The 27,428-nt window shown below is 44.9% G+C and overlaps 1 protein-coding gene across 1 annotated transcript; it reads right to left on the bottom strand.

Annotated features, from left to right (window-relative positions):
• Window positions 1-904: 904 nt before the first annotated feature.
• LOC147725922 (vomeronasal type-2 receptor 26-like) lies at window positions 905-27,058 on the bottom strand. The gene is made up of 4 exons (XM_086960050.1): window positions 27,052-27,058; window positions 24,415-24,581; window positions 10,993-11,116; window positions 905-1,782 (listed from the first exon to the last, which is right to left on the bottom strand). Exons 1-4 carry the CDS (start codon window positions 27,056-27,058, stop codon window positions 905-907), a joined length of 1,176 nt encoding a protein of 391 aa, XP_086816176.1.
• Window positions 27,059-27,428: the final 370 nt, after the last annotated feature.

Raw genomic sequence — 27,428 nt, 5'->3', positions numbered from 1 at the left:
GCTTATTAAATGCCATCTTGAGTGGATTCTTCTGTGGTAAGTTAGAAGTCAGTGAGGCCCTCCTTCCTGTTTTTTCTCGATGTCTGCATGCTGTACGCGATAATAATCTAGGTGCACTTGAAGTTACAGTGCCTAATCTAAATGTGCTCTTGCGACTTCTCATGCTTAGTAAAAGCACTCTCAATATCATGTGGTGAGGATGGATCCTCACTACCTGATTGTTTGTTCTTGTCGACTTTGTGTTTACAGTTGGAGCTGGTTGTTTTCTCCTCTCCTCGGCCTCCCCAATCACTCCTCTTAATGCTTCCATGTTCTCGCAGATACATTGTCTTCATCCCACCTCATCACCCTTCCAAGGAAGTAAATATATTGTGTGTTTTCTTTCTTAGATAAAGTCAGAGTCATCATGATCATAAGAACTCTAAATTTGGTAAATGACAATTTATTTCAATTGCTAAGCCTTATCAGGAGAAAGCACGGTCACATCCATCTAAAGACACGTTACTGAAGTCAATTACCTTCATATTTTTTTCAGCAATGTTTTTCATAAGACCTCAAAATAACTTTAGCCTAGACTCCTGATATTCACAACTGTGTTACTCTGCATCCAGACCATGTGATGGCTGTAAAACATGTCAAGTTGAGCTCTCAGAATCCCACACAACCACTAAAATCCTCAGATGGTCAGCCAGGTCAAATTGGGTGAAACATTTCAGAAAACAGAGATTACAATCGATTCTGCATATAAACTCATACAATGTTATACCTAGTCTTTTAAAGAACTGTCAACACACAATTGAAAAGATGAGAAGTGTGTGATAAAAATCAAATATGCTGTTTCATACAAAAACATAACCTGCGGTTTTAAAAAGTCTAACTATAAATTGTTCTTATCTACAAGAGTTTATCTTGTATTTAAATTGGGCCTAAGCAGAACAATGTAACACTTGGGAAAGAATATACAGCCAAGCAGTCCAGTGCTGGAAGCCAAAATAGCAAAGACCTCCACAGCCACCATATTTCTGCCCTTAGTACTAAGGTAGGCTGGAAGGAAGGATACCCAGACGCTGCAGAACACCAGCATGCTGAATGTGATGAGCTTGGCTTCGTTGAATCTATCAGGCAGGTCCCGGGCTAGGAAGGCCACTATAAAGCTCATAAAGGCCAGCAGGCCCATGTAGCCAATCACACTGTAGAAGGCAGTGGTAGAACCCTGGGCACACAACAGGATCATCTTGCCAGTTTCAGACTGTGTGTCACTATCTGGATAAGGTGGTAAGGTAAGCAGCCAAGTGGCACAAATTACTAGTTGAACCATCGTGCACAAAAGGACCGTAGAGGCAGATATGCGTGGTCCCAGCCATCTGCTTAAGCTGCTCCCTGGCTTTGTGGCATTAAAAGCAATGACAACGGTGATGGTTTTTGCTAATACACAAGATACAGCAACAGTAAAAATAATTGCAAATGCGCCTTGTTGAATCAGACAGGTCGATGAGGTAGGGCGTCCGATGAATAGCAGGGTACAGAGAAATGCCAACATTAGAGAGACAAGAAGGGAGTAGCTGAGATCTCGGTTATTAGCTTTGACTATTGGTGTGTCCCGGTATCTGAGAAAGATTCCCAACACTCCTGCTGTGACTATGGAGCACGCAATAGATATGGAGACTAAACTCACACCAAGGCCATCAGTGTATGAAAGATAAACCACATCCTTCTGCATGCAGCCGTCCTTCCTCTTTTTGGGCCATTGGTCATCTGAGCATTTCAGGCAGTTTTCCATGTCTAAAAGCAAAAACATATGTCTCATTTGTAATATAAATTGTATCATAACATTATCTGCTGCCTGCTCTACAATATTGGCTTGTTATTAAAGGATAAAGTGATGTATAAAGGTAAAGAATTGCAATATCTTCATGAACTCCCAGTAGACGAAAATTCCCTGAGTGACCATATGATATTCACATAAGATAAACATAACTTTTTAAGTGTTAATAGAATAAATGCAAATTAAATGTGTGACTGAGGCTGCATGGAAAAGTGATATGCATTAAGTTATGAAGGATTCACTTCGGGTTGCAACGGCTGCGTGTTTTTCAGTTACATCATATACATTTAATATTACGTGATGTGCGCGATTGGTATGCAACCAGTTTGTGACTCCTGCTCCCGCCCATTTGCGACACATTCGCATTACGTATGCAACGCTTGTGCTGTGGCGGGTCCCGCGTGACATCATATACATGCTGGGGCACGCTGGTTGCACAACTCCTGCAAAAAAATGTATGTTCTAAAATGATATGTATGTGTCTTTAATATACATATTAGAGCATGAGATAGAAATGGTATCATAACTTTATCTGCTGCCTGCTCTACAATATTGGCTTGTTATTAAAGGATAAAGTGATGCATAGTGGTAAAGAATTGCAATATCTTCATGAACTCCCAGTAGAAGAAAATTCCCTGAGTGCCCATATGATATTCACATAAGATAAACATAACTTTTTAAGTGTTAATAGAATAAATGCAAATTAAATGTGTGACTGAGGCTGCATGGAAAAGTGATATGCATTAAGTTATGAAGGATTCACTTCGGGTTGCAACGGCTGCGTGTTTTTCAGTTACATCATATACATTTAATATTACGTGATGTGCGCGATTGGTATGCAACCAGTTTGTGACTCCTGCTCCCGCCCATTTGCGACACATTTGCATTACGTATGCAACGCTTGTGCTGTGGCGGGTCCCGCGTGACATCATATACATGCTGGGGCACGCTGGTTGCACGACTCCTGCAAAAAAATGTATGTTCTAAAATGATATGTATGTGTCTTTAATATACATATTAGAGCATGAGATAGAAATGGTATCATAACTTTATCTGCTGCCTGCTCTACAATATTGGCTTGTTATCAAAGGATAAAGTGATGCATAAAGGTAAAGAATTGCAATATCTTCAGGAACTCCCAGTAGACGAAAATTCCCTGAGTGCCCATATGATATTCACATAAGATAAACATACCTTTCCCAGTGTTAATAGAATAAATGCAAATTAAATGTGTGACTGAGGCTGCATGGAAACATGAGATGCATTAAGCAAAAGCTGCACAACTCCGACACAAGATTCAATATGAGTTTGTATAAAACCTGTACAAAAACATCTATTATTTAGGGTCAGGTTCACAAAAGGATTTTGCTTACTTAGTTGTTCAAAATGCTGTTTGTGATTTATATGTACAATTATAGGATCTACATTTGCTATGTGTAAATACAAAATTGACAGGGTAGATTTATATGTGCTATGCATACAGTCATAAACAAGGCAGCCAAATCACAACCTGCGTGGGTGTAGGTCTGCAAAATGATGTGGGTGTTTGATAATATTTTTTCAGGCTATTTATTACCATGGAATGCATGTAAGATAATACTTCTAAATACTGGAATAATTGCCAATTCCGAGTTGAAATGGAGAGGGTCCTCCCCATTCTTCGAGGTAATGAGTGGAAAGGACTGCTTTCACACAAAGGGTATATTCCCTTGAAAAAATAGAATGCAAATGTCAAATATTCAAAGTAAAAACTTTAATAGTAACATTCACAATCTTAACTTATTTACTCATATAGCTTTTCCACCTGGGGCCCTTTTACTGAAAGGGCATACTTTTTTTGTTTTTGCCATGGAGCACTTTCAAACAGGGGCCCCTTGTGCAAACAAGGGAAAGTGTACCTTATTATGTCGAATGTGCTGCCCCCAAGGCAGCTGCAACCTCCAGTTGCCCTGGGGCCAGTACCTTCAAGAGATAAATGGGATGGTTGTTTAAAACCACTCAGTGTTTCACTGTGTAGGCGGCACCGGCCTGCATTTTCCAGAGGGGAGAGAGATCCCCTTGCAGTGCAGGTGAATACACAGATTAACTGCAAGCATATGCAAGGGGATGTCTGGGGTGTCCATGGCTCACGCTTTCTCCTCTCCAAAGGGATGCTATCAGTGTGCCTCTTAAAGGCAAATTTGCCTCTGCACCTGCATTAATAATATGGCGGGCATTAAGGCAAAGCGATTTCATAATTTAGATGGGGCCAAGCTCCCATGCAAATGAAGGAATGCCCTCTCGAAACACCGCTGGTGTTATATGTGCAACAGTGCTATCAGTATTACAGAAGGGGCAAAAAGCATCTGCAGCCCATTCTATAATAAGGAAGTGCTCTGGTGATGCACAAAGCGGGAACACATTCCTGTTATGCCTTCAGGGCATTTTGTGTAAGACGGCCAAATGGTGTCTGTTCAGCATGAGTACATTCTGAAAATTACTCCTGTGAATCTAAGACTAGCATAATGGAGTAGAATTTTTAAAGCCCTGGATGAGGTCCCTTTAGTTGCAATAATTTATACACTCTGTTAGTTTGTGGAAACTATCTTTTGTCCTCAGCCATATTCATTTTTCACACAGTCAAAATCCATGTTTTTGTTATTAGTTCATCATCCATAAGATAGAATCTGATGACAGATAAAGACCTGTACCTGTATCTGGTAATATATATCTTAGGTTGCAAGCACAGGAGCACAAATATGGTGTCAGAGTTCAAAAGATATCTAAAACAGGAGACCAGATCCACAAACTGCTTGCCAATGCACACTTCATCAGTGTGTGAATGCTGCAGCTGCCAAATGTTTACTTTTCACCTTAATGTTCACCGCGCCACTTTGTCACCTGGTGGTGATACACACACATCACAAAACACACACCCACACACTCCTTTTCTCTCCCTATGACAAACACGCTCTTGCTCACATACAAGCACACCCTAATGTGCCCACTTCTTTTGGCAGGTGCTTGTCCGAAGGGAGCTTCTGAGGAAAGGTCTACAGCCATAACTGTGATGCCTTTTAGTATTTTTAACAGGCAACCAGTGTCAGCCACACAGCAAATGGGGGTGGGTAAAAGCGTGGAGCCCTTATCATCTTGACAAACAGGAAACAACATGACAAGGATTATTAGCCGACATGTAAATTATCTCATTACTGTTTCTCTGAAAAAAAGAAGTAAAGGTCACGAATATTTTTTGTGCTTATAATGAATATTTCTTGACTAAGAATGTCAATGTGCTTCTTTCTACCCCTGTCACTTCTTTAATGAAATGTTGTCCATTACCCACTAGAGTCAAAAATCAATGACACATTAGCACCCTTTTGGGTTTAACCGGATATAGTTTTTCTTTAAATTGAACCCAGGGTGGTGTGGAGTGCAAAAAAACGATGGATTTGGGCCCAGATCTTTGGACTGGGGTGAATGTGTGACATTGATCCACATTCGGTCCATCACCTGTTTTGTTTGCAAATTCCGCCATAAGTGCGCTGGGGATGCTCAGACGTGGGTCCCAGGCACTCCACACCACTGGAGTCAAGCTAGCCGGGCTGATGAGAGGTGTTACCTCGAAACCGGTCCGGTCCTCGGATGCTTGATTCCGTTCTGGGAAGGACATGGCTTTTGTAGTTCGGACTGGACTGTTCCCATGGGGCACAGGGTCAGAGCTGATTTGCATATCGCCATTGTCTAACCCAGGGTGGTGTGGAGTGCAAAAAAACGATGGATTTGGGCCCAGATCTTTGGACTGGGGTGAATGTGTGACATTGATCCACATTCGGTCCATCACCTGTTTTGTTTGCAAATTCCGCCATAAGTGCGCTGGGGATGCTCAGACGTGGGTCCCAGGCACTCCACACCACTGGAGTCAAGCTAGCCGGGCTGATGAGAGGTGTTACCTCGAAACCGGTCCGGTCCTCGGATGCTTGATTCCGTTCTGGGAAGGACATGGCTTTTGTAGTTCGGACTGGACTGTTCCCATGGGGCACAGGGTCAGAGCTGATTTGCATATCGCCATTGTCTAACCCAGGGTGGTGTGGAGTGCAAAAAAACGATGGATTTGGGCCCAGATCTTTGGACTGGGGTGAATGTGTGACATTGATCCACATTCGGTCCATCACCTGTTTTGTTTGCAAATTCCGCCATAAGTGCGCTGGGGATGCTCAGACGTGGGTCCCAGGCACTCCACACCACTGGAGTCAAGCTAGCCGGGCTGATGAGAGGTGTTACCTCGAAACCGGTCCGGTCCTCGGATGCTTGATTCCGTTCTGGGAAGGACATGGCTTTTGTAGTTCGGACTGGACTGTTCCCATGGGGCACAGGGTCAGAGCTGATTTGCATATCGCCATTGTCTAACCCAGGGTGGTGTGGAGTGCAAAAAAACGATGGATTTGGGCCCAGATCTTTGGACTGGGGTGAATGTGTGACATTGATCCACATTCGGTCCATCACCTGTTTTGTTTGCAAATTCCGCCATAAGTGCGCTGGGGATGCTCAGACGTGGGTCCCAGGCACTCCACACCACTGGAGTCAAGCTAGCCGGGCTGATGAGAGGTGTTACCTCGAAACCGGTCCGGTCCTCGGATGCTTGATTCCGTTCTGGGAAGGACATGGCTTTTGTAGTTCGGACTGGACTGTTCCCATGGGGCACAGGGTCAGAGCTGATTTGCATATCGCCATTGTCTAACCCAGGGTGGTGTGGAGTGCAAAAAAACGATGGATTTGGGCCCAGATCTTTGGACTGGGGTGAATGTGTGACATTGATCCACATTCGGTCCATCACCTGTTTTGTTTGCAAATTCCGCCATAAGTGCGCTGGGGATGCTCAGACGTGGGTCCCAGGCACTCCACACCACTGGAGTCAAGCTAGCCGGGCTGATGAGAGGTGTTACCTCGAAACCGGTCCGGTCCTCGGATGCTTGATTCCGTTCTGGGAAGGACATGGCTTTTGTAGTTCGGACTGGACTGTTCCCATGGGGCACAGGGTCAGAGCTGATTTGCATATCGCCATTGTCTAACCCAGGGTGGTGTGGAGTGCAAAAAAACGATGGATTTGGGCCCAGATCTTTGGACTGGGGTGAATGTGTGACATTGATCCACATTCGGTCCATCACCTGTTTTGTTTGCAAATTCCGCCATAAGTGCGCTGGGGATGCTCAGACGTGGGTCCCAGGCACTCCACACCACTGGAGTCAAGCTAGCCGGGCTGATGAGAGGTGTTACCTCGAAACCGGTCCGGTCCTCGGATGCTTGATTCCGTTCTGGGAAGGACATGGCTTTTGTAGTTCGGACTGGACTGTTCCCATGGGGCACAGGGTCAGAGCTGATTTGCATATCGCCATTGTCTAACCCAGGGTGGTGTGGAGTGCAAAAAAACGATGGATTTGGGCCCAGATCTTTGGACTGGGGTGAATGTGTGACATTGATCCACATTCGGTCCATCACCTGTTTTGTTTGCAAATTCCGCCATAAGTGCGCTGGGGATGCTCAGACGTGGGTCCCAGGCACTCCACACCACTGGAGTCAAGCTAGCCGGGCTGATGAGAGGTGTTACCTCGAAACCGGTCCGGTCCTCGGATGCTTGATTCCGTTCTGGGAAGGACATGGCTTTTGTAGTTCGGACTGGACTGTTCCCATGGGGCACAGGGTCAGAGCTGATTTGCATATCGCCATTGTCTAACCCAGGGTGGTGTGGAGTGCAAAAAAACGATGGATTTGGGCCCAGATCTTTGGACTGGGGTGAATGTGTGACATTGATCCACATTCGGTCCATCACCTGTTTTGTTTGCAAATTCCGCCATAAGTGCGCTGGGGATGCTCAGACGTGGGTCCCAGGCACTCCACACCACTGGAGTCAAGCTAGCCGGGCTGATGAGAGGTGTTACCTCGAAACCGGTCCGGTCCTCGGATGCTTGATTCCGTTCTGGGAAGGACATGGCTTTTGTAGTTCGGACTGGACTGTTCCCATGGGGCACAGGGTCAGAGCTGATTTGCATATCGCCATTGTCTAACCCAGGGTGGTGTGGAGTGCAAAAAAACGATGGATTTGGGCCCAGATCTTTGGACTGGGGTGAATGTGTGACATTGATCCACATTCGGTCCATCACCTGTTTTGTTTATAATTAACAGCACTCCCACAGGGTTTTTACTACTTCGCCAGAATGATTCTAAATGAACAAGGCCTAGTTAGGCATGACCGATTAATATCTAAAAGGCGTTTTTAGATCTGTCACAAGAGTTTATTAGGTATTGTCTGTTTGAACTGGTTTGAGCCTTCTATATGTCAAATCCGCTATGTTTATATGTGTGCTGTACAGTGCAGCACACAAAATTAGCAAAAACGAGGCGAAGTAAACATGTCTCTTCATTTCGCCATGTTAAGACCAGGTTTTCCGTGGTCTTAATTTTGGGGCTGCCTCCTTTTCATGTCACCCATTGCCCACCCCTTTCAAGCTAAGTGTAGCGTGAAAGACGCCTTATTTATAAGGTGGTGTTAAGCCATGTCAAGAGGGTTAACGTGGCATTGTAAATAAGGTGGAGTCCCTATCGCCACAGGAACGTTGCTAAAACTGACATTCATGAGGTGATAGGGGCTTGTAAATATGCCCCACAGTGTTCAACAAGGACTCAGAAGGAAATTTTCTTTAGAAGGAGGGAGGATGTCAGTCAATAATTTTTAGTTCTACAAGAAACAGGAAAAGGCCAGTGTGTGTGTAAGCCAGGCTCATTGCATCTTTAGACATGAGGACACAGTCAATGCAAGAATGCATTATAAGCAGCATAAAATAGAGCATACATTAAGTAACTGTACATTTTCTGTGCCTCAATATGTTTAATAATTGATCTTAGTTGATTATCCTATTTTATTTTACAACCTTTTGCTGATGTTATCTGAGAGGATCAGTAAATACTTTGAGCTCAGCATGCAAGGTGCATATGATACACCCTTCCCCCAAATTAATGTACTACCATTCTCCTCCCCGTCATGAGCAAACAAGGTGTCAACCACCAACCAGTGTGTTGTATAGCATTTTAGGACACTAGTTTAATTTTCCCGATTCATGCTCTTATATAGGTACAATTCACATTGCCCTAATATAGGCATAGAAATCATACCCATATTTAGCCATAGCCCACGCAGTCCAAATACAGGCATGGCTACGTCCACCAGTTCTGAAAAGCCACAACGATTTCTTGGAAAACTCGGCTTCAGCAGATAGGGACTTCCCCTTGCTTGAACATTGATTTGTCCAAGAACTCATGGAGTTTTTAAAGAATTGTTATTCTTTGATGACGTTATTATGCCTGACTTTATGTCAAACCAGGCTCCTTCAAGGTATAAATATACCTTCACTTGCTCTGGCAAACACACGGTGGTTTGGAGCAGTTCGACTATCTACTTGCCCTACGCAGCTCGCTACAGCAAGTGCTGAAGGAAGCCGACCCTCCACCTGATGCACTGAGAGAGATGCTGTCCTAAATCCAGCTCCAGTGTTTCCAAGCTCCCCTTGCGGGGTTTTGGGAAATCAAGTCCTGAGATAGAGAGATACCAGACCTCCTTCATTCTAAAACCAAGGCACAGAGCTGATTAGACCCTAAGAGAAATCTTGGATAGATTCTTGGCAATAGAATGCTAAACCCATGCTACACCATACTTACTTCTTCCCGCGTACTAGACTTAGGTTAGGTACATTGGGGTAGGCGTATTTTAGAAGCACCAGTTGAGTACTTTTAGCTTTGTTATTTATGTATGTTATTTTATATGGCTTGGAAACCATACCATGCTTTTACAGTATTATGTTATAATACTCTTCCTATTGTACTTATACTTTGCAGCCTGCTTAATGGTTGTAGCAGTTCACTTCTCTTGTGTGACAAAGAAGACTGATCAATAAATCTATTATTGAAAATGCCTGTCTCTCTATTGCTCTACAAACCTGTAGAAACAAAGCATGCATGATTGACTGAGCGAAATACATATCTATTGTTTCACCGACTCTAGAGATATACTTCTTACTCTTGGGAAACGAAGTTGTCATGTGTATGCGGTTGTCAGAAACGAATCCCTTCTTGTTTATTCGAGAAAATTTCTAGTGACCTTTGAGCTAGCTAGCACTCACAATTAAGTTTAATATATTCGATAGAGACCTAGTCGACCTCAGTCCTACGTCTAATCTATATGATATATTATTTCAATGCGCAGAGCCTATTGGGAATATAGGAACTACACTACAAGTGAACCCCTTTTCCCCAAAGTAGGACCTCTCCGCAGGAGAGCTGAGTGAGGAGATGACTCTTGTGTCTCTAACAATATGTTAGCAGACTGGTGGAGAGGTGCATTGCCTGCATAAGTGCCACAACTATATTTTTAAATAGGCTAAACACTGCAGTACTTTTATGCAGCCAGTGTGTCACTTTGTGGTGCTGCGGAGGTGCAGTGTGCCGGTCCCTATTTACAAGGCCATGCAAAGCCACCCTGCCTGGCTTTTCATGGCCCTCATTATATGGTGCGAGGAAATGCATTTCTCATTGTGGAAGGGGCTTTCATGAGTGTTGCTGTGGGTATTCCAATGCAACACTCTTGCATTTTGATACTGTCCTTTGCGTGGGAATCGGGCTTCAAATGATCTTGCAGACAACACAGGCACCCTTGCACAATGGTTTAGGAGTACCTGCATTTGTACTAGGTAGCAAAAATAACACAAGCGCAAGAAAAAGGCAGGGATACACCATAATCTTTTAAATGTGGTGCATTCCTGCCCTTTCCCAGTTACGCAGTGCAGCAAAGTGACTTGATGTGCTGTGTGATTTTCCCATAAATATGCACCCCAGTCTCTGAGCAGGATACATTGTGAAGACTCATCTCTGTTTTTGTGTCCAATAAAGCCAGGAGTCCCTCTGTTATCAATGTAGGACAGAACAAGCTATAATATTATGCTGTGAACAAAGCACTTCCAGAAGCATCATTCATTATTCTCTAGCACAGAAGGTTCACAAAAACACACAATCAGCTGGGCTAATAACAAGAATATTTGTTGAGGAGGCACACCTTTGGAAACATTCCCTCCTGTATTTAATCCACTTGTTCTTGTTAATGACTTATAAACACCTTCAGTTAAAAAGTCTTCACTCACCAGAGGAGTTTGAAAACTCTCCCTCTGCACATGGCACACAGACAAAGCAGCAGGCAGATTTTCCTTCTATGGGAGCCTTCCTGTACCCAGGTGAGCAGCTCTTACTACAGACAGAGGAGGGGGTCTGTGAAGAAAAGGGGTTATATGATGTGAGAAACCAGGACTGTTTGCGGTGTCCTACAATTGTTTTACTCCATTTTTTACAAGATAGTGGTGTTTACTGACTCTGATTGTGCCCTAGGCCCTGCTAGCCAGGCCCTGTGCCTTTACTCTGTTAAAAGGTATAAGGTAATTAGGTGCAATAACAAGTGGCACCTACCCATGAGTCCCTATTATATGGCACTTAAGTGTGCACTGCTATGTTGCTTGCTTTGCAAGCAGCTTTTATATTGAAATTATATGCAAAATCAACATTGCATTTTGAGATACTTCCAAAGTATTAAAATATCTTATTTTTACACATATGTCACCCCTAAGCAGGACCATTTTAAAAGGTGTTTTATATGCCTAGGTGAGGGAAAACTTACCAATTTAATTTTTCCCCATTGTTGCATTTTAGCTCCAACATAGGAATACTTTATTAAACTGCCACTATTGCAGGAGTGACCTAAAATTATATTTCAGAGATTTAAAAGATTAGTAATGATAAATCCAACAGCTTGCCAATGTTAGATTTAGTATGTCTAATACACAAAACAGTTATGAAACTTTTCTGTTGAGCGAAATCTCACCCTTCAAGCAGCCTCTCCTAATTCTCCAGCCTTTGACAGACTCTATCAAACTGCTCTGATGAGGTGTGAAGTGGCATGCACAGAGACAAAGGTCATCTGGTGGGAGGTGATCTGCAGGAGCAGAGCAAGGGACAGGCAGGGAGTAGAATAGCCAAACTGATCTTCAATCAGTTGAGACAATACACAGGCTCACCCTCACTACCTACCCCTGCAGCAAACTGGGAGCCCCAGTAATTAGTTAAGCAGAGAGTCTGGAAGGGGTGTTTTAGGGAAAAAAAGCCACCCTTCTTGCCTGACTGACCCAGATCCCAAGCCCAAGAAGAGAATTTCACCAATTTGGATTTTAAAGTACTGGGCTTTGTGGCACAAGAGAATGCCACACTTTGGAGGATGTTGTCATAGTTCTGGGTGGTACCCTGCACCCCTATGGACAGAGGTGCCCCCTGTTTGTCGTACAAAGGCCACAGAATACATTTGGGAGAGCTTCCTAGCAACTTAAATCCTTTCCTGAAATTGCAAGAAGAAGATAGACAGCTGTGCTGGAACCCTGGCCTGTACCAAGAGGATTGCAATCTGAATGACTGCACCAGCTGCACCCTTTGAAACTACAGCCCTTACAGAATTTGCCTTGCTTTGAAAAGTGAAGGTGTGTACTTCCTGAAAGCAAAAGGTTTAAAGAGCTTAACCTGCATCATCCCCAACAAGAAGAAACCAGTGGAAAAGCTCACACTTAAGCACACAGAGGCCTGGGGGAGGAAGGGCAGACATACATTTAAAGAATGAATTGGTGCAGGGTCACATATATAAAGGATTTAGAAAAGGGGGGTGGTGATGAACAGAGTGTCTGAGTTAAGCAGACCACTCTTACCCAGTCCAAAGATCAGGGCTTGATCCATCACCGTTATTTATCTCACTGCCCCATCCCAGCTCAGAACCTGGCTATATGCAAATCAGTCTGTCCCTGGCCCAGTGCATCATGGGAACTGGGCAGACTAAACTACCAAGCCAATTCTTCACCAGAAAGGAGACAAGCTACCGGGGACCGGTTTCTGAATTTCAGCCTTCTTCGGCCCGGCTTGCTTGAATCCTGATAGAGCAGTGAGAAAGGGACTCATGTCTGAGTATACCCTGCCACACCTATAGTGGCCAAAAACGATTTAGAAAAGGGGGTGGTGATGAACAGAGTGTCTGAGTTAAGCAGACCACTCTTACCCAGTCCAAAGATCAGGGCTTGATCCATCACCGTTATTTATCTCACTGCCCCATCCCAGCTCAGAACCTGGCTATATGCAAATCAGTCTGTCCCTGGCCCAGTGCATCATGGGAACAGGGCAGACTAAACTACCAAGCCAGTTCTTCACCAGAAAGGAGACAAGCTACCGGGGACCGGTTTCTGGCATTTCAGCCTTCTTCGGCCCGGCTTGCTTGAATCCTGATGGAGCAGTGAGAAAGGGACTCATGTCTGAGTATACCCTGCCACACCTATAGTGGCCAAAAACGGTTTAGAAAAGGGGGTGGTGATGAACAGAGTGTCTGAGTTAAGCAGACCACTCTTACCCAGTCCAAAGATCAGGGCTTGATCCATCACCGTTATTTATCTCACTGCCCCATCCCAGCTCAGAACCTGGCTATATGCAAATCAGTCTGTCCCTGGCCCAGTGCATCATAGGAACAGGGCAGACTAAACTACCAAGCCAATTCTTCACCAGAAAGGAGACAAGCTACCGGGGACCGGTTTCTGGCATTTCAGCCTTCTTCGGCCCGGCTTGATTGAATCCTGATGGAGCAGTGAGAAAGGGACTCATGTCTGAGTATACCCTGCCACACCTATAGTGGCCAAAAACGGTTTAGAAAAGGGGGTGGTGATGAACAGAGTGTCTGAGTTAAGCAGACCACTCTTACCCAGTCCAAAGATCAGGGCTTGATCCATCACCGTTATTTATCTCACTGCCCCACCCCAGCTCAGAACCTGGCTATATGCAAATCAGTCTGTCCCTGGCCCAGTGCATCATGGGAACAGGGCAGACTAAACTACCAAGCCAATTCTTCACCAGAAAGGAGACAAGCTACCGGGGACCGGTTTCTGGCATTTCAGCCTTCTTCGGCCCGGCTTGCTTGAATCCTGATGGAGCAGTGAGAAAGGGACTCATGTCTGAGTATACCCTGCCACACCTATAGTGGCCAAAAACGATTTAGAAAAGGGGGTGGTGATGAACAGAGTGTCTGAGTTAAGCAGACCACTCTTACCCAGTCCAAAGATCAGGGCTTGATCCATCACCGTTATTTATCTCACTGCCCCATCCCAGCTCAGAACCTGGCTATATGCAAATCAGTCTGTCCCTGGCCCAGTGCATCATGGGAACAGGGCAGACTAAACTACCAAGCCAATTCTTCACCAGAAAGGAGACAAGCTACCGGGGACCGGTTTCTGGCATTTCAGCCTTCTTCGGGCAGGCTTGCTTGAATCCTGATGGAACAGTGAGAAAGGGACTCATGTCTGAGCATACCCTGCCACACCTATAGTGGCCAAAAACGATTTAGAAAAGGGGGTGGTGATGAACAGAGTGTCTGAGTTAAGCAGACCACTCTTACCCAGTCCAAAGATCAGGGCTTGATCCATCACCGTTATTTATCTCGCTGCCCCATCCCAGCTCAGAACCTGGCTATATGCAAATCAGTCTGTCCCTGGCCCAGTGCATCATGGGAACAGGGCAGACTAAACTACCAAGCCAATTCTTCACCAGAAAGGAGACAAGCTACCGGGGACCGGTTTCTGGCATTTCAGCCTTCTTCGGCCCGGCTTGCTTGAATCCTGATGGAGCAGTGAGAAGGGGACTCATGTCTGAGTATACCCTGCCACACCTATAGTGGCCAAAAACGGTTCTGAAACTGGGATGGTGCAGTGAGCTAAAAAACGGTGTTGGATCTAGCCCTGATCTCTTGACTGGGTGAGAGCTTTCTGCTTAATTCAGAGACTCTGTCCCTCACCACCCCTTGTTGTAAATATTTTTGTCCACCCTAAGCGTGGAAGGGTATTCTCAGATGTGAGACCCTTGCTCATTGCACCATCAGGATTCAAGCAAACCGGGCCGAAGACGGCTGTAATGCCAGAAACCGGTCCCCGGGAGCTTGTTTCCTTCCCAGTGTAAGAATTGGCTTTTGTAGTTTGGTTTGCCCTGTTCCCATCATGCACTAGGACAGGAACAGACTAATTTGCATACAGCCAGGTTCTGAAACTGGGATGGTGCAGTGAGCTAAAAAACGGTGTTGGATCTAGCCCTGATCTCTTGACTGGGTGAGAGCTTTCTGCTTAATTCAGAGACTCTGTCCCTCACCACCCCTTGTTGTAAATATTTTTGTCCACCCTAAGCGTGGAAGGGTATTCTCAGATGTGAGACCCTTGCTCATTGCACCATCAGGATTCAAGCAAACCGGGCCGAAGACGGCTGTAATGCCAGAAACCGGTCCCCGGGAGCTTGTTTCCTTCCCAGTGTAAGAATTGGCTTTTGTAGTTTGGTTTGCCCTGTTCCCATCATGCACTGGGACAGGAACAGACTAATTTGCATACAGCCAGGTTCTGAAACTGGGATGGTGCAGTGAGCTAAAAAACGGTGTTGGATCTAGCCCTGATCTCTTGACTGGGTGAGAGCTTTCTGCTTAATTCAGAGACTCTGTCCCTCACCACCCCTTGTTGTAAATATTTTTGTCCACCCTAAGCGTGGAAGGGTATTCTCAGATGTGAGACCCTTGCTCATTGCACCATCAGGATTCAAGCAAACCGGGCCGAAGACGGCTGTAATGCCAGAAACCGGTCCCCGGGAGCTTGTTTCCTTCCCAGTGTAAGAATTGGCTTTTGTAGTTTGGTTTGCCCTGTTCCCATCATGCACTGGGACAGGAACAGACTAATTTGCATACAGCCAGGTTCTGAAACTGGGATGGTGCAGTGAGCTAAAAAACGGTGTTGGATCTAGCCCTGATCTCTTGACTGGGTGAGAGCTTTCTGCTTAATTCAGAGACTCTGTCCCTCACCACCCCTTGTTGTAAATACATATATAAAGGAGGCCATTCTAACAACAGTTCATCTATGGCAATTCCTTTATTTCACTGAAAATCAGGTGTCCTATGACAGAACTCGACAAGCTCTTTATTCATGATATGACAGACTACAGGAACTCTCAAGCCTCCATTGGGGTGATGTACCCATGTCTTCCCATTACTTAGCACAGGATGAATGCAAGGCTTATCTCCATGAGTGGTACTTGTGATACAGGGATCAATCATCAGATGCAAACCGGACAAAATACACGAGCAAGTAGATGGGATACATTGCAATTCAGATAAAAGACAAGCATTTCTCAAATGCTATATAAGGTTGAAATAATAATTATAAGCATTCATTAACTAGTTATCACCTTCAGGTCAGAAATGAAAAGAGATTTAAAACGTTTTTTTTTATCACACATATAATGCAAGTTTTGGAATATTGCTTTACAATGTGAGCCGGTGTACATAATTGTGACTATTCAAACAGTGTAACAAATATTGCTGCTGCATTCATGGGCTGCGAGAGAGCTTGAAAGGGAGTCAGCGTCACAGTCTTATCCAGAATTTCAAGTTAACCCCAAAATTATTCTTTATCCAACCTTTTGGCCATACATATTGGCGTGACAAAGGTAACACAAAATAAGCCTTTGGATGAAATATGTATATTAACTTTAATGTCTAATTAATATCAGTCACTAGCGATCACTGGGGGCCCTATTCCAGTTCATATTTTTTCAGCCGGATACTGCTCTAGACAGAGATCAGACATATGTAAATCAGACAAGTACAACTCCCTTAGGAGCCATCCAGTCCAAACCCAAACTGCCAGTACTTTTCTAGGCAGGAACACAAGTTCTGGTTGGGAAATATAAAATTGTGGAGGTGCTACACTACATAGACAACGTCTTGGTGATCTGGAGGGGGATGCAGAGTCAGTGGGAACATTTGTAGACTGGCTCAACCAAGGAATCCTTTGCTCCATTTCACATATATCATGACCAGAACAGGACTTCCATTTCTGGACCATTTTATCAAACCAAAGGAGGCAATACTCCACACCTGTGTCTATCACAAACCTACTGACAAGAACGCCCTGCTAGCCTTTGACAGTTTCCACCCCAAATCCTTGAGAGAAAAGCTAAGTGTAGGCCAATTCTTTCAACTGCACCACAATTGCACGGAGAGAACAATCTTTAATGAGGAAGCCAGCCTCCTCTCCAGTAAACTATCTCATCGAGGCTATCCAGAACACACCGTTATGATAGCCTGCAAAAGAGCAATGAATGCCAACAGGGATAACCTATTAGAAAAAAGATTCAAACCTGTCACAGACTGTAGGAGAGTAGGGTCTGCTGTCCTATGGTCACCCCAATTTTTTTCTTTTTGCTTCACTGGTTTATGACTTAATGTGGCTGTGGGCCTGCTAATCATACCCACATCCTGTTGTTCTCTCTCTAAATTAATGCCAATGCACTCTAGGTGCATTACGAATTAGAACTGGTTCACCTTATAGGCCCCTGTAACAGTGTACCCAAGGTACCCAGGGCATAGGTGTATCCAAGGCCTACCAGGGGCTGCAGCATGTATTGTGCCACCCCTGGCCTGGCCTCCATATTTGACACAATTGGCTGATCACTCAGCTGGGGTAAGTTGGTGTAATCATATCTTGCTTAGATATAGTATATCTATATCTAACCTAACTGGACACATGTTAACCTGTGAGCCACTCCTATGGCAGGCCTCTACAATCCTGGAGGCAGAGTGTGTGGTCTCATGTGAGATGGTGCTCTGGCACGAGCTGAGCCTGTCTGCAGCTGTCGGGAACAACTCCCTTAGCTGTTCCGGGATATTGCCATATCATATACTCTTAAGTGCATTATAATCCTCGCGTTAAATTGCAAACTTTGGTTTGGCTTTATCAAAACATGTTGAGTAAGGTGTCATACGATTTGGAATACTATCCCCTCGACAGTTCTGTCGACGGGGATAGGGTTCCATCCTTCTAGAGGGACACATCATGTACATAACCTGAACCCAGGTTAAAGTTAACCAGAGCCTCAGCATCACAAAATGGATTCTGCCACACAGACACAAGTCTGACCTCCTGCTGCTGGGAGTCGTTCCAGCGAGGGAGGCTTGGACAAAGGGTTTCCTGCCTTGGGAGATGTGAGCACCACCCCAGACAGGATTTTGTGTATTGGGTAGGACAGGGCTGAATAGATTGAGACATGCCCGGGGCACACAAGGTGTAAACCGGTGCTGGGGCTTTCCAGCCCCAGTCCTGGCGCGGAGCTGGACAAAGGAAAGGGGGTGTAACCGCCCCCCTTCCTGGTCCCACCCAGAGGAGGGACCTAGCAGGTGATCCGGCCCCCAGATTTGGAATAAGAGTTGGAGCTTTGTCCTAAGACTTCAGATCATCCTGAACTCGACTTGAAACTAAGAAGAAAACTGGACTTCGACATTCTGCTGCACTGAAGACTGAAGAGAATCTCCCTTGTGGCCAAGGGGTGACCACCCTGTGAATACAGACACCAATCAGCAACTCGTTTTCTGCTTTGCCGCCGCCTCCCGCCGGAGCCCGAGCCCAACAAGACCTGGATTTCCAGAAATCTCAGAGCATTATCCACAGTCCCTGAAAAGAAGAGACCCATGGTGGCACCGAGAGACCTGAGACCGGACCTCTTGAAAGACCCCTGAGAAGCTGACTGCGCAGCACCCGAGGCACCCTCGATGTTGGGCTTTGGGGTTTGAGAAGCCCCACCACCGAGCAGCATTTCCACCAAAGATCAGTCCCCCAGCATCTCCACGATCTGCGTGGGGCCCTTTTGCATCTTGCCACTCGACGCGCCATCCCGATCACTAGCCACTCGGCTGGTGGCCATCTTGGTGATGAAATCTACAAACTACACCACTGGTCTGGTTGCTCCAGACTAGCCCTCGCTCCCCTGAAAAGGAGCACCCGCTCTGACCTTGCTGGTCTGAGTGAGAAGCTTGCATCGATTCCTGCTTAGCTTGCATTAGCCAAGGCCTGTTTGCTCTGATCAAGAAGCCGACATGGCCATCAGCTAGAACCTTTGTGGGACAGCTCATGACCGATGCCTGGAAGTCCTCGACCTCTTTGTGTCCACGTGGCTGCAGAGACAATCTTCACCTCATCGCCTGTTTGCACCCGACACCGCCTGGTTCCATCCTGGTTCCACGGTAGTCACTGGCTAGTGACTTTGAACATTATCCCCTCTGCTTTCAGGTCTTCACAACTTCAGATCCACCCTTGGATCCACCGGAACTTTCCTCGTTGACCCGCCTGCAGCATCTTCATCTCCAGGCACCATCGACCTGTGTGACGAAACCCGACACTACTTCGCACCTGTGCACCCGCTTCCTGTGGGTGAGGTAACTCAGCAACGCCGGTGTTCCCACACTGGTATATATCTCTAGTGCCTAGGTCTAAAGTTTTGTCCTTGTAGGTCCATCGGAATGTTCCCTAAACACTAACTTTGTAACGTTTATGCACCATTAACATTGCATTGGTGCATGCGGGTGCTTTAAGCGCTGCCCCCGAGTCCCGCGGGCCTTTCCCGACTTCTTCACTGTTAGTCCCGAACAGCTCCAGCGATTCCCCAGGCCCTAGGCCTATTTCCTTTCCTGATAGTGACACTTATACCACTATTTTAGTATATGGTTTAAGTGGCCCCTAGGGCTCATCCATATTGTGCAACTTTTGTGTATTTAAACTGTGTTTTGTTTTATCGTATTTGCTTCTGTGCTCATAAAGAGTATAGGGGATACTTGTAGTAATGAATATATATATCTTTTCAATATATATCTGTGTGGTGTCCTTTCATTTGGTATTCAAGGGGATTGTGTATGGTAAAACAGCTTGCTTCACATGCCTTTACAGAGTTTAGCCTAAGACTGCTTTGTCCACGCTACTAGGATAGCTGGTCTATAAGGTTGACTTACAACCAATCATCATAAGGGTTGCTTGGCATGGTACAAGGTGATCACTAGAACTAGTGAGCATCATATACTAGGCCAACTTCTCACACAGACAAACCAGTGTGTGTCACCACCTTCAATACAGCCTCTCACCAAATCAAACAGGTGATACTGAAACATGGAAGTATACTGAACTCCCAGGGATTGAACATTGAAAGACCCCTGTTCTCTTTCATAAGGAGCACCAACTTGAAGGACCTACTAGTACACACAAGACCAGGAGGACTACCATAAAGAAGAACTGAAGCACAGGATCCCCTACCACGGGTACAAGGACGCTCCCGCTACGGATCTTGTAACGATTGTCAATTAACTAACACCAAGACCATCGACATAGGATTGACCTATCCTTAGGAGCAAAGATCACAGACCAATTGTAACACAGAAAATGTGATCTATTTGATCACTTGTCCATGTGACATGGAGCATTTGTTCATGACCACCAGGAAGGTGAATACACGTATCATGGAACATCGAAGAAGGATAAAATGCAGGAGATCAAATACCAAACTCACAACCCACTACCTGGGAAGACAACATACTCCAGATGATATGACCTGGACGGTTATTGAAAAACCCACTCTGCCACCCTTTATAGAGGACAAACCAAGGGCACTACTCTTGAGCGAGCAGTAGTGGGTGTACCGATTGAGGAGTCAGACAATTGACTTAAATGATGAAATGCCGTGGCATTCTCTTAATAGATAAAACCCATGTACTGGCATTTGATTCAGTGAAAAATGGTAATCAAATACCCTTCTCCACAACCTATAGACCTACATTCCATCCGGGTATGTCTAAATTACAGGGATTAGGCTAGGGCTTGTAGGCGATAACCAAGCTTTAGAAGACTAAATGTGCGCATATCCACCACTGCGTAGACCCTCAGCGTAGAGCACCTGTACGCTACTGCCCACATTGCATAGTGGGGTAGCGTAATCTGCACCCAGAACCCTTTCTTAGATCACCTTAATCATACCGCCTATTGAGCATGGCCATATATGCACTCCTGCCCCCATAGATACATTCAAGGGGCACAATAAAAAACCTGATCTGGCACCCTTGGGGTGTGTGTCTTCAGGGCAAAATCAACTTTATCCTAACCAGGGTAGCAGAACACTCCTTTTCTTAAAAATGCCTGCTCCATTGACAAGGAGTCTGTTGGTATCCATAGCAACAGGCTGCCACACATTCTAGGAAATAGCCGGGGCTTGGGAGAGCAGAGCTATGTAACTGTGTGTCTGACGTCAATGGGTTTGTTGGGACCCATAGCAATGAGCTTCCGCCCATTCTAGGAACAAAACTGGGAATTGGGAGAACTGAGGCACATAATCGTGCACTGATGTCAAGGTACCCGGAAGCGGATCCGTTAGACGGGATTCCCTTCATATACAGCTGGGCTCCCTGACTCCTCACACTTCTACATGGCGGGAGCAGGCAAGCACTGACGAAGGAAAAGCACCACCCTTGGAGTAGTAAGGAGGAAAAAAGAGATCGAGGATAGCACTAGGGGCACACATGCTGACCATCAGCTTGATTCTGGGGGGGATTTCTCAATTCACGGGGCACCTTCTCTGGCATGCGCAATCTGTTGATTGTCCATTACAGAGACTCCAGTCTCTTACACTACTATTGAAAGACCTGGCACTAGTGAACGGTGACAGAACCGCCGCCGCCCTGTTTATGGCAGATGAACTTTTGAGATATGGGGGTTATAGATAACATCCCTCATTACAACTTTATATGTGGGTAAACTTTTGGGCATATACGAGCACCACAACAGCACACTAATGATAATTATCATGAAATTGACCTAAAGCACTGACAAGTCAGCCCGTATAAAACCACACAGGATACGATATTTTAGTTTTGTAACATGTACAGCTACTGTTAAGACAATATTAATGAGTACGATGTGTGTCTCTCTCCCTCATTTTCCTTTTACCATCCTAGAGTATGACAACAGGTGGTCTCTCCTTGCAAACCACCATTTTTAGCATGACTTAGGGGCAAACTTGGTGAGTATTCTACATCTGAGTAGGCCTTAATAGTGGCAAGCACTTGAAGTGTGGATTGTTTGATGAGTCAATCAATCAATCAATCAATCATTTGTAAAGCACACTACATACCCGCGAGGGTCTCAAGGCACTGGAGGGGGGCTGCTACTGATCAAACAGCCAGGTCTTGAGTATCCTCCTGAAGGTCAGCAGGTCTTGGGTCTGTCGTAGGTTCTATGTCTTGGCGGGGAGTTGGGAGAAGGAACTCCCACCGGTGGTTGTTCTTCGGATGCGCGGGACGGTGGCAAGGGAGAGGTCGGCGGAGTGTAACTGGTGGTTGGGGATGAAGAAGGAGTGCCGTCTGTTGAGGTAGGCTGGGCCTGTCTTGTGGAGTGCCTTGTGTGCATGGGTGAGGAGCTTGAAGGATATCCTCTTGTTGGCGGGGAGCCAGTGCAGGTTTCTCAGGTGGGGGGTGATGTGGCCTTGGTGTGGTATGTCGAGCATCAGTGTGCCGAGGCATTTTGGATGTGTTGTAGTCGTTGGATGAGCTTGGTCTGGGCTCCCGCGTAGAGTGCGTTTCTGTAGTCAAGTCTGCTGCTGACGAGGGCCTATATGACTATCTTTCTTGTATCTGTCAGGATTCATCTGTAGATCTTGCGGAACATGCGGAGGGTGTTGAAGCAGGTGGAGGAGACGGCGTTGACTTGCTTGGTCATTGAAAACGTTGAGTCGAGGATGATTCCCAGGTTGCATGTGTGGTCGGTGGGTGTCGGGGCTGCCCCCATTGCCATCATCCACCAGCCACCAGGAGTTGTCCCAGGCTGAAGAGTTGGAGACGAGGATGAGGACCTCCGTCTTGTCCGAGTTCTGCATCAGACGGCTGGTCTTCATCCAGTCGGCAACGGCCTTCATTCCTTCGTGGAGGTTGGCTTTAGGGGTGATGGTCCTTGGTGAGGGAGAGGATTAGCTGAGTGTCGTCAGCCTAGGAGATTATGTTGAGGTTGTGCTGTCTGGCTACGTGTGCGAGTGGGGCCATGTAAATGTTGAACATGAGTGTGTGAATGATACAGGTGATTAAACCTACTTATTTCAGCATGACCTCAAAATTGGAGAATGAAATACGAATATAGTGACCTAATTGAGGCAGCCCATGTCCGCAGGGTGTAACACCCGGGATATTAGTGTTTTTAACTTTGGTGTGGAGTGGGCCTTGGGAAATGCATGTATGAAGCATTTTTCAACTAGTTAGAACACGTCAAGGAAAATATACAGCCTAACCTTGGGACTATATGTCTTTTTACCTTTCACACTAAAATCTCTTGTGGGAAATTCCTCAGAGTAAGTACTAGGGTTTGAAACACCTTCTAACACAAATGGCGGACTAAGTAGGAATCTATACTTTGGGACCAAGAGAGTCCTGAAGAAGGCCGACGTGACCCCTGTATCGGGCACATCCAGATGGCCGAAACATGTTGACCATTGGGCAGCAAGGAGGGGTGTAAGGAGCACATGATATCTCCCTGGCTCTACCATCCTTTGTTTTTAGTCCTGGCTGGAGGATCCAGTAATTAAGTCTAGGTTTAGGGACACCTCCGAGTTAGTTTTAACACTCACATTCACCTCCATTGTTCCCAGTCACAAGTTGGAATATTGTTCTCTTCTTTTTATGTTGTGTATATCTTCCTCCACTGGATTGTTCCACCCCATGCTTTGGTTGTGCTGTGGTGTGTTGTAAGCATCCCTATGATGAAGCATGTCACACATTTGTTTGACTGAGGGAAGTATTAGACCACGCAGCACGTGTCCACACCAGATCACAAAACAATGTTTTCTCACTCACTCCACTCCATTCTTGGTGGGTATAAGTATTTAATAGGGAGTTTGGAGTAGGTGAGCACCGTACCCTCTCCCCTTCCTTTTTGTTTGCTATAGGAACACAAGTGGCCCAGATCAGTGTGGGCTTACTTAGGCCCCCTTCGTTAGGTTTGGCTGCAAACTTCTCTCTGGGTGAGCATGGGGTCCATTTCTGTCCTGAACCATCTCGTACAACACACAGACACTGTCTAGGGTCTATCGAGAGAATAATTGAAAAGTTATGCACTGGAATACAACCCATAAGGTTGCTAATGACTGGGATTAACTGAAGAATTTCTTTCATCACCTTGGTTGTTGCAGCAGCTGCAGTGGGGAAGTCCAAAATTAAAAACATTAAAAAATTTGATTTAGAAAAGGGTTTAGACTTCAATGATTAGAGCTTGAGGAGTGTGGTGAAGGGCCATCTGTCAAACAGGTTGTGCATGTACAGAGATAGAATTCATTTTGATTTAGAGTTGTGTCAATCAGATGTAATACTCTGTGATATATTTGCTGGGTGCACCAAATTCATTGCTGATGAAATGTAGTATAACTCCTGAAAAGGGTATTGAAAAATCTGCCACAGCAGCATGAAGCCAATATCTGGGAGCTTGTTATTGTGAGTCATCATCTAATGTAAACTCTATACCTTTAGGCTAAAATATATTGTAGGTAACATTCAGTTAAATGTAAAATTATTTGTTGCCTCAAGAAAGTAGGTTGTTTGTAACATGGCTACAATTTTATACATGTTATAGTTTGTTCAGGTGTATAGGAAGCTCATTTTGTAAACTGACCTTATTAAATTTGGACCAGAAAGAGTCCCAATGGATTGAATTTTTGTTGATGACAAGTTGATGACCAGAGGGAGCAGATGAGTCAAAAGTGCCAACTTGGATTTCTCTGGTGGTTCCATTAGGATAGACAAGCCAGTTTTCTATGTCATACTGAGCTGGTGCATCACCTGTGTCATCAAATTCAAAATCAGCTCCAGAAGGTGTCTTAAAATGAATCTTCTGCAGGAACCTGATCAGCTATTAAAATACAGAATAGATGCAATAAACATGATGCTAACTGTATTACCAGAGCTCATTACTCTTTGCAAAGATAATTCAATGTAAAGTAAAACTTAAAAACAAACCATAAATCATCAATTCTTTACACTACCTAGTAAGTTAGCCATGTAATATGTTCCTTGACTTTTTGCTCCTGACACAGTGATTCCATATTAGCCATAAACCATTCAAGGAAACATATACCTCTAATAACACCAAGGTGTCTCTAGAAAAGATCAGTACATCCCTTTTCCTACTCTGGAAGACCTACCCCATAAAGGAGTACGGCCATGTTGAAATCAATAATCCATTAGAATGATGTATCATGGAAATCAAGTACAGGAAACGAATTAAATGGTGCAATTTAAGCACCAACTACAACAACAGAATGCTTTGCTGTAATATCACAATTGCAACCTGTGCAGTTGTTGTGTATAGTGAACCACACATATAATCTACTTCAATTGCAATGATGCTGCTGTAAGAAATTGTGCTGTATGATAATGATTCTGAAACAGACTTCAAAACTAAAGAAACAGTTGTCCCTCCAATTAGTCAACACTATAAACAGCTTCTTGCTAGTTGTTGGTTTGATGACAGTTCCATTTTACACAATGGAAGCTATACAGGTCCCTGGTCCCTGGTCCCAGGTCCCTGGTAAAAATATACAGTATCACTTTTACCAGCTTCTGTGCAGTTCAAATAAAATAGTATCAAAAATGAAAACACAATATCAACATAAGTTAAAAGGCAATTACAAAAAACAAATACAAAAAAACCATCAGAGGAGCACTGCATTTTTTTAAAAACATCAGATTTTATTATAAAAAAGAGGGATTAGCCTCCACAGTTTATTTAAAAAAACACAATATACAATTCATATGCAGAAAAACCAAACAGTTGAAGCGGCCCTTCGGTGCTTTAGTGATGTGACACCTTCTTCATGACGGTTTTCTATACAGAAAAAATACATATATTTTATTTGCAGGCTCTAACAGATATTGACATACACATCTTCACTGATTTATAAATTGTTTTACTTTAAAACAAGTTCAACAATTAATTAAGCTCAAAACCTACCCAACATATCTCCATCTACGGTAATTGTGGGCTAAACCCGAGGGTCAAAATTACATACATATTATCCAATACCCACGATTATTCAAGAAATAAGGATCATTGTTCATATATGTCCATTACTCTGATAATAGTAACCGGGAACATTCATGTATGTTAATTTTCTAAGTTTTAGTCCCCAATTAGTATCAAAAACACATATACCTCTAGTCTATGAAGACTAGTCATCATACTTTAAAAAGACAAACAGATCCGCTTTATCATTTGCGGTGGTGCTGATTCCAATGTGGATAAATAGGAAACCACCTATACACAAAACATAATTAAACAAAACACCAACTATTGTAACAATGTTATCAGGTACCCACGTATTCATAAATTACTATTTTCTGTCCTACATCTCTAGAATCACATACCTTATACGGATAGGCCCAACCCACCAGGCTTAGTGAAGGGATCTCGGTGCACCAAACCTTTCCCCTTCCTGTCCCTACAACCCACAATATCCGCTTACTTCACTCCTTTGAATTGGCCGTTATCAGGCGGCGAAGTTGCGCCGTTATTTCTCTCTTCCCTCCACGGCAAAGTTCAAGGCCCAGTTTGTAGAGGGAAGACCTCTGAGGCCGAGTTTCTTTCAGGGATGCGAAACGCTCTCCGCCGTCAGTTCTCCGCGCTTCTCACCTCCCACCACACAGTGTAGGATTCCTCCCTTGTCAACGCCTCCAGGCCCTCCTCAACTCCTCTGAACCCGCCTCCAGCCAAAGCTGAGGCGGAGGGTTCTCCTTCGCACTTCCTGTTCCCTGTGCCTTGTTACTTGGGATCGGGCACCCTTCCCTCTCCGGTGAGACTGACGTTCCCTTCGGCGCCGGCCCTCAGACGGGGCTCAACACTGACTCCCGCTCCTCACCAGAATACTAAGGGGTTTATTCAATGGTCGCAGCAGGCTCTGACACTCGAGCCCCGCGTCCCCCTTCAATCTCTGGAGACTTCTCAGTCTAGCGGCGGCAAGGCCACATTAGTGCAGGGGGGTGCCAGAGATTCCGGTATCACAGCAACGATAGGGGTGAGTTTTCTTTATCCCGCCTTTGACATTAAGTAATGCCCTGACAGTTCTTTTGTTTCAGGTGCAGGGTTGAGGGTTCACTACACTACCACTTCCATTTTAGAAGAGCACCTGTGCCCCTTCATGTAAAAAAAAAAGGAATGAGGCACCCAGAGCTCTACAGACAACACCAAAAATTACAGTGGACACAAAAGTAAAACGAATGAGAAGGCAAAAAGGGGAGAAAAATTAGAGAGGACCACCCATAGGGCTGACAGGTCTAACAGTTTATGGTCTGTGAAGGAAACGGATATATTTTAAATCTTTCACCATCGTATGTTTCTATAAACTATTAATGTTAGTATGCTCTGACTCATCTGGCTATTACTATATCTCACCTTGCGAGCCCTAGGTATATTATCTTCTCCTATATTGTCATTGATATTATAATGGTGCCTCAGTAATAAAGGTCCTTAATCAACCTATACTTCGTGTTTCTGCAAAAAACAGAGGCTTGTTATACTTAAATCTCTAATCTTCCAAACACTCAAAAGTGATGCTTGGTAATCCTTATTCCCCTTAATCACGATGTTGGTTGATTCGAGGCGACAGTTTTGCTGGTTGTATGTTGACTCCC

The sequence above is a fragment of the Lissotriton vulgaris genome, chromosome 3_1 (assembly GCF_964263255.1).
Source record: "Lissotriton vulgaris chromosome 3_1, aLisVul1.2, whole genome shotgun sequence".
Classification (NCBI taxonomy): Eukaryota; Metazoa; Chordata; class Amphibia; order Caudata; family Salamandridae; genus Lissotriton; species Lissotriton vulgaris.
The sequence above is the reverse complement of the archived record's forward strand: the minus strand, read 5'-3'. Positions and strand labels throughout refer to the sequence as shown.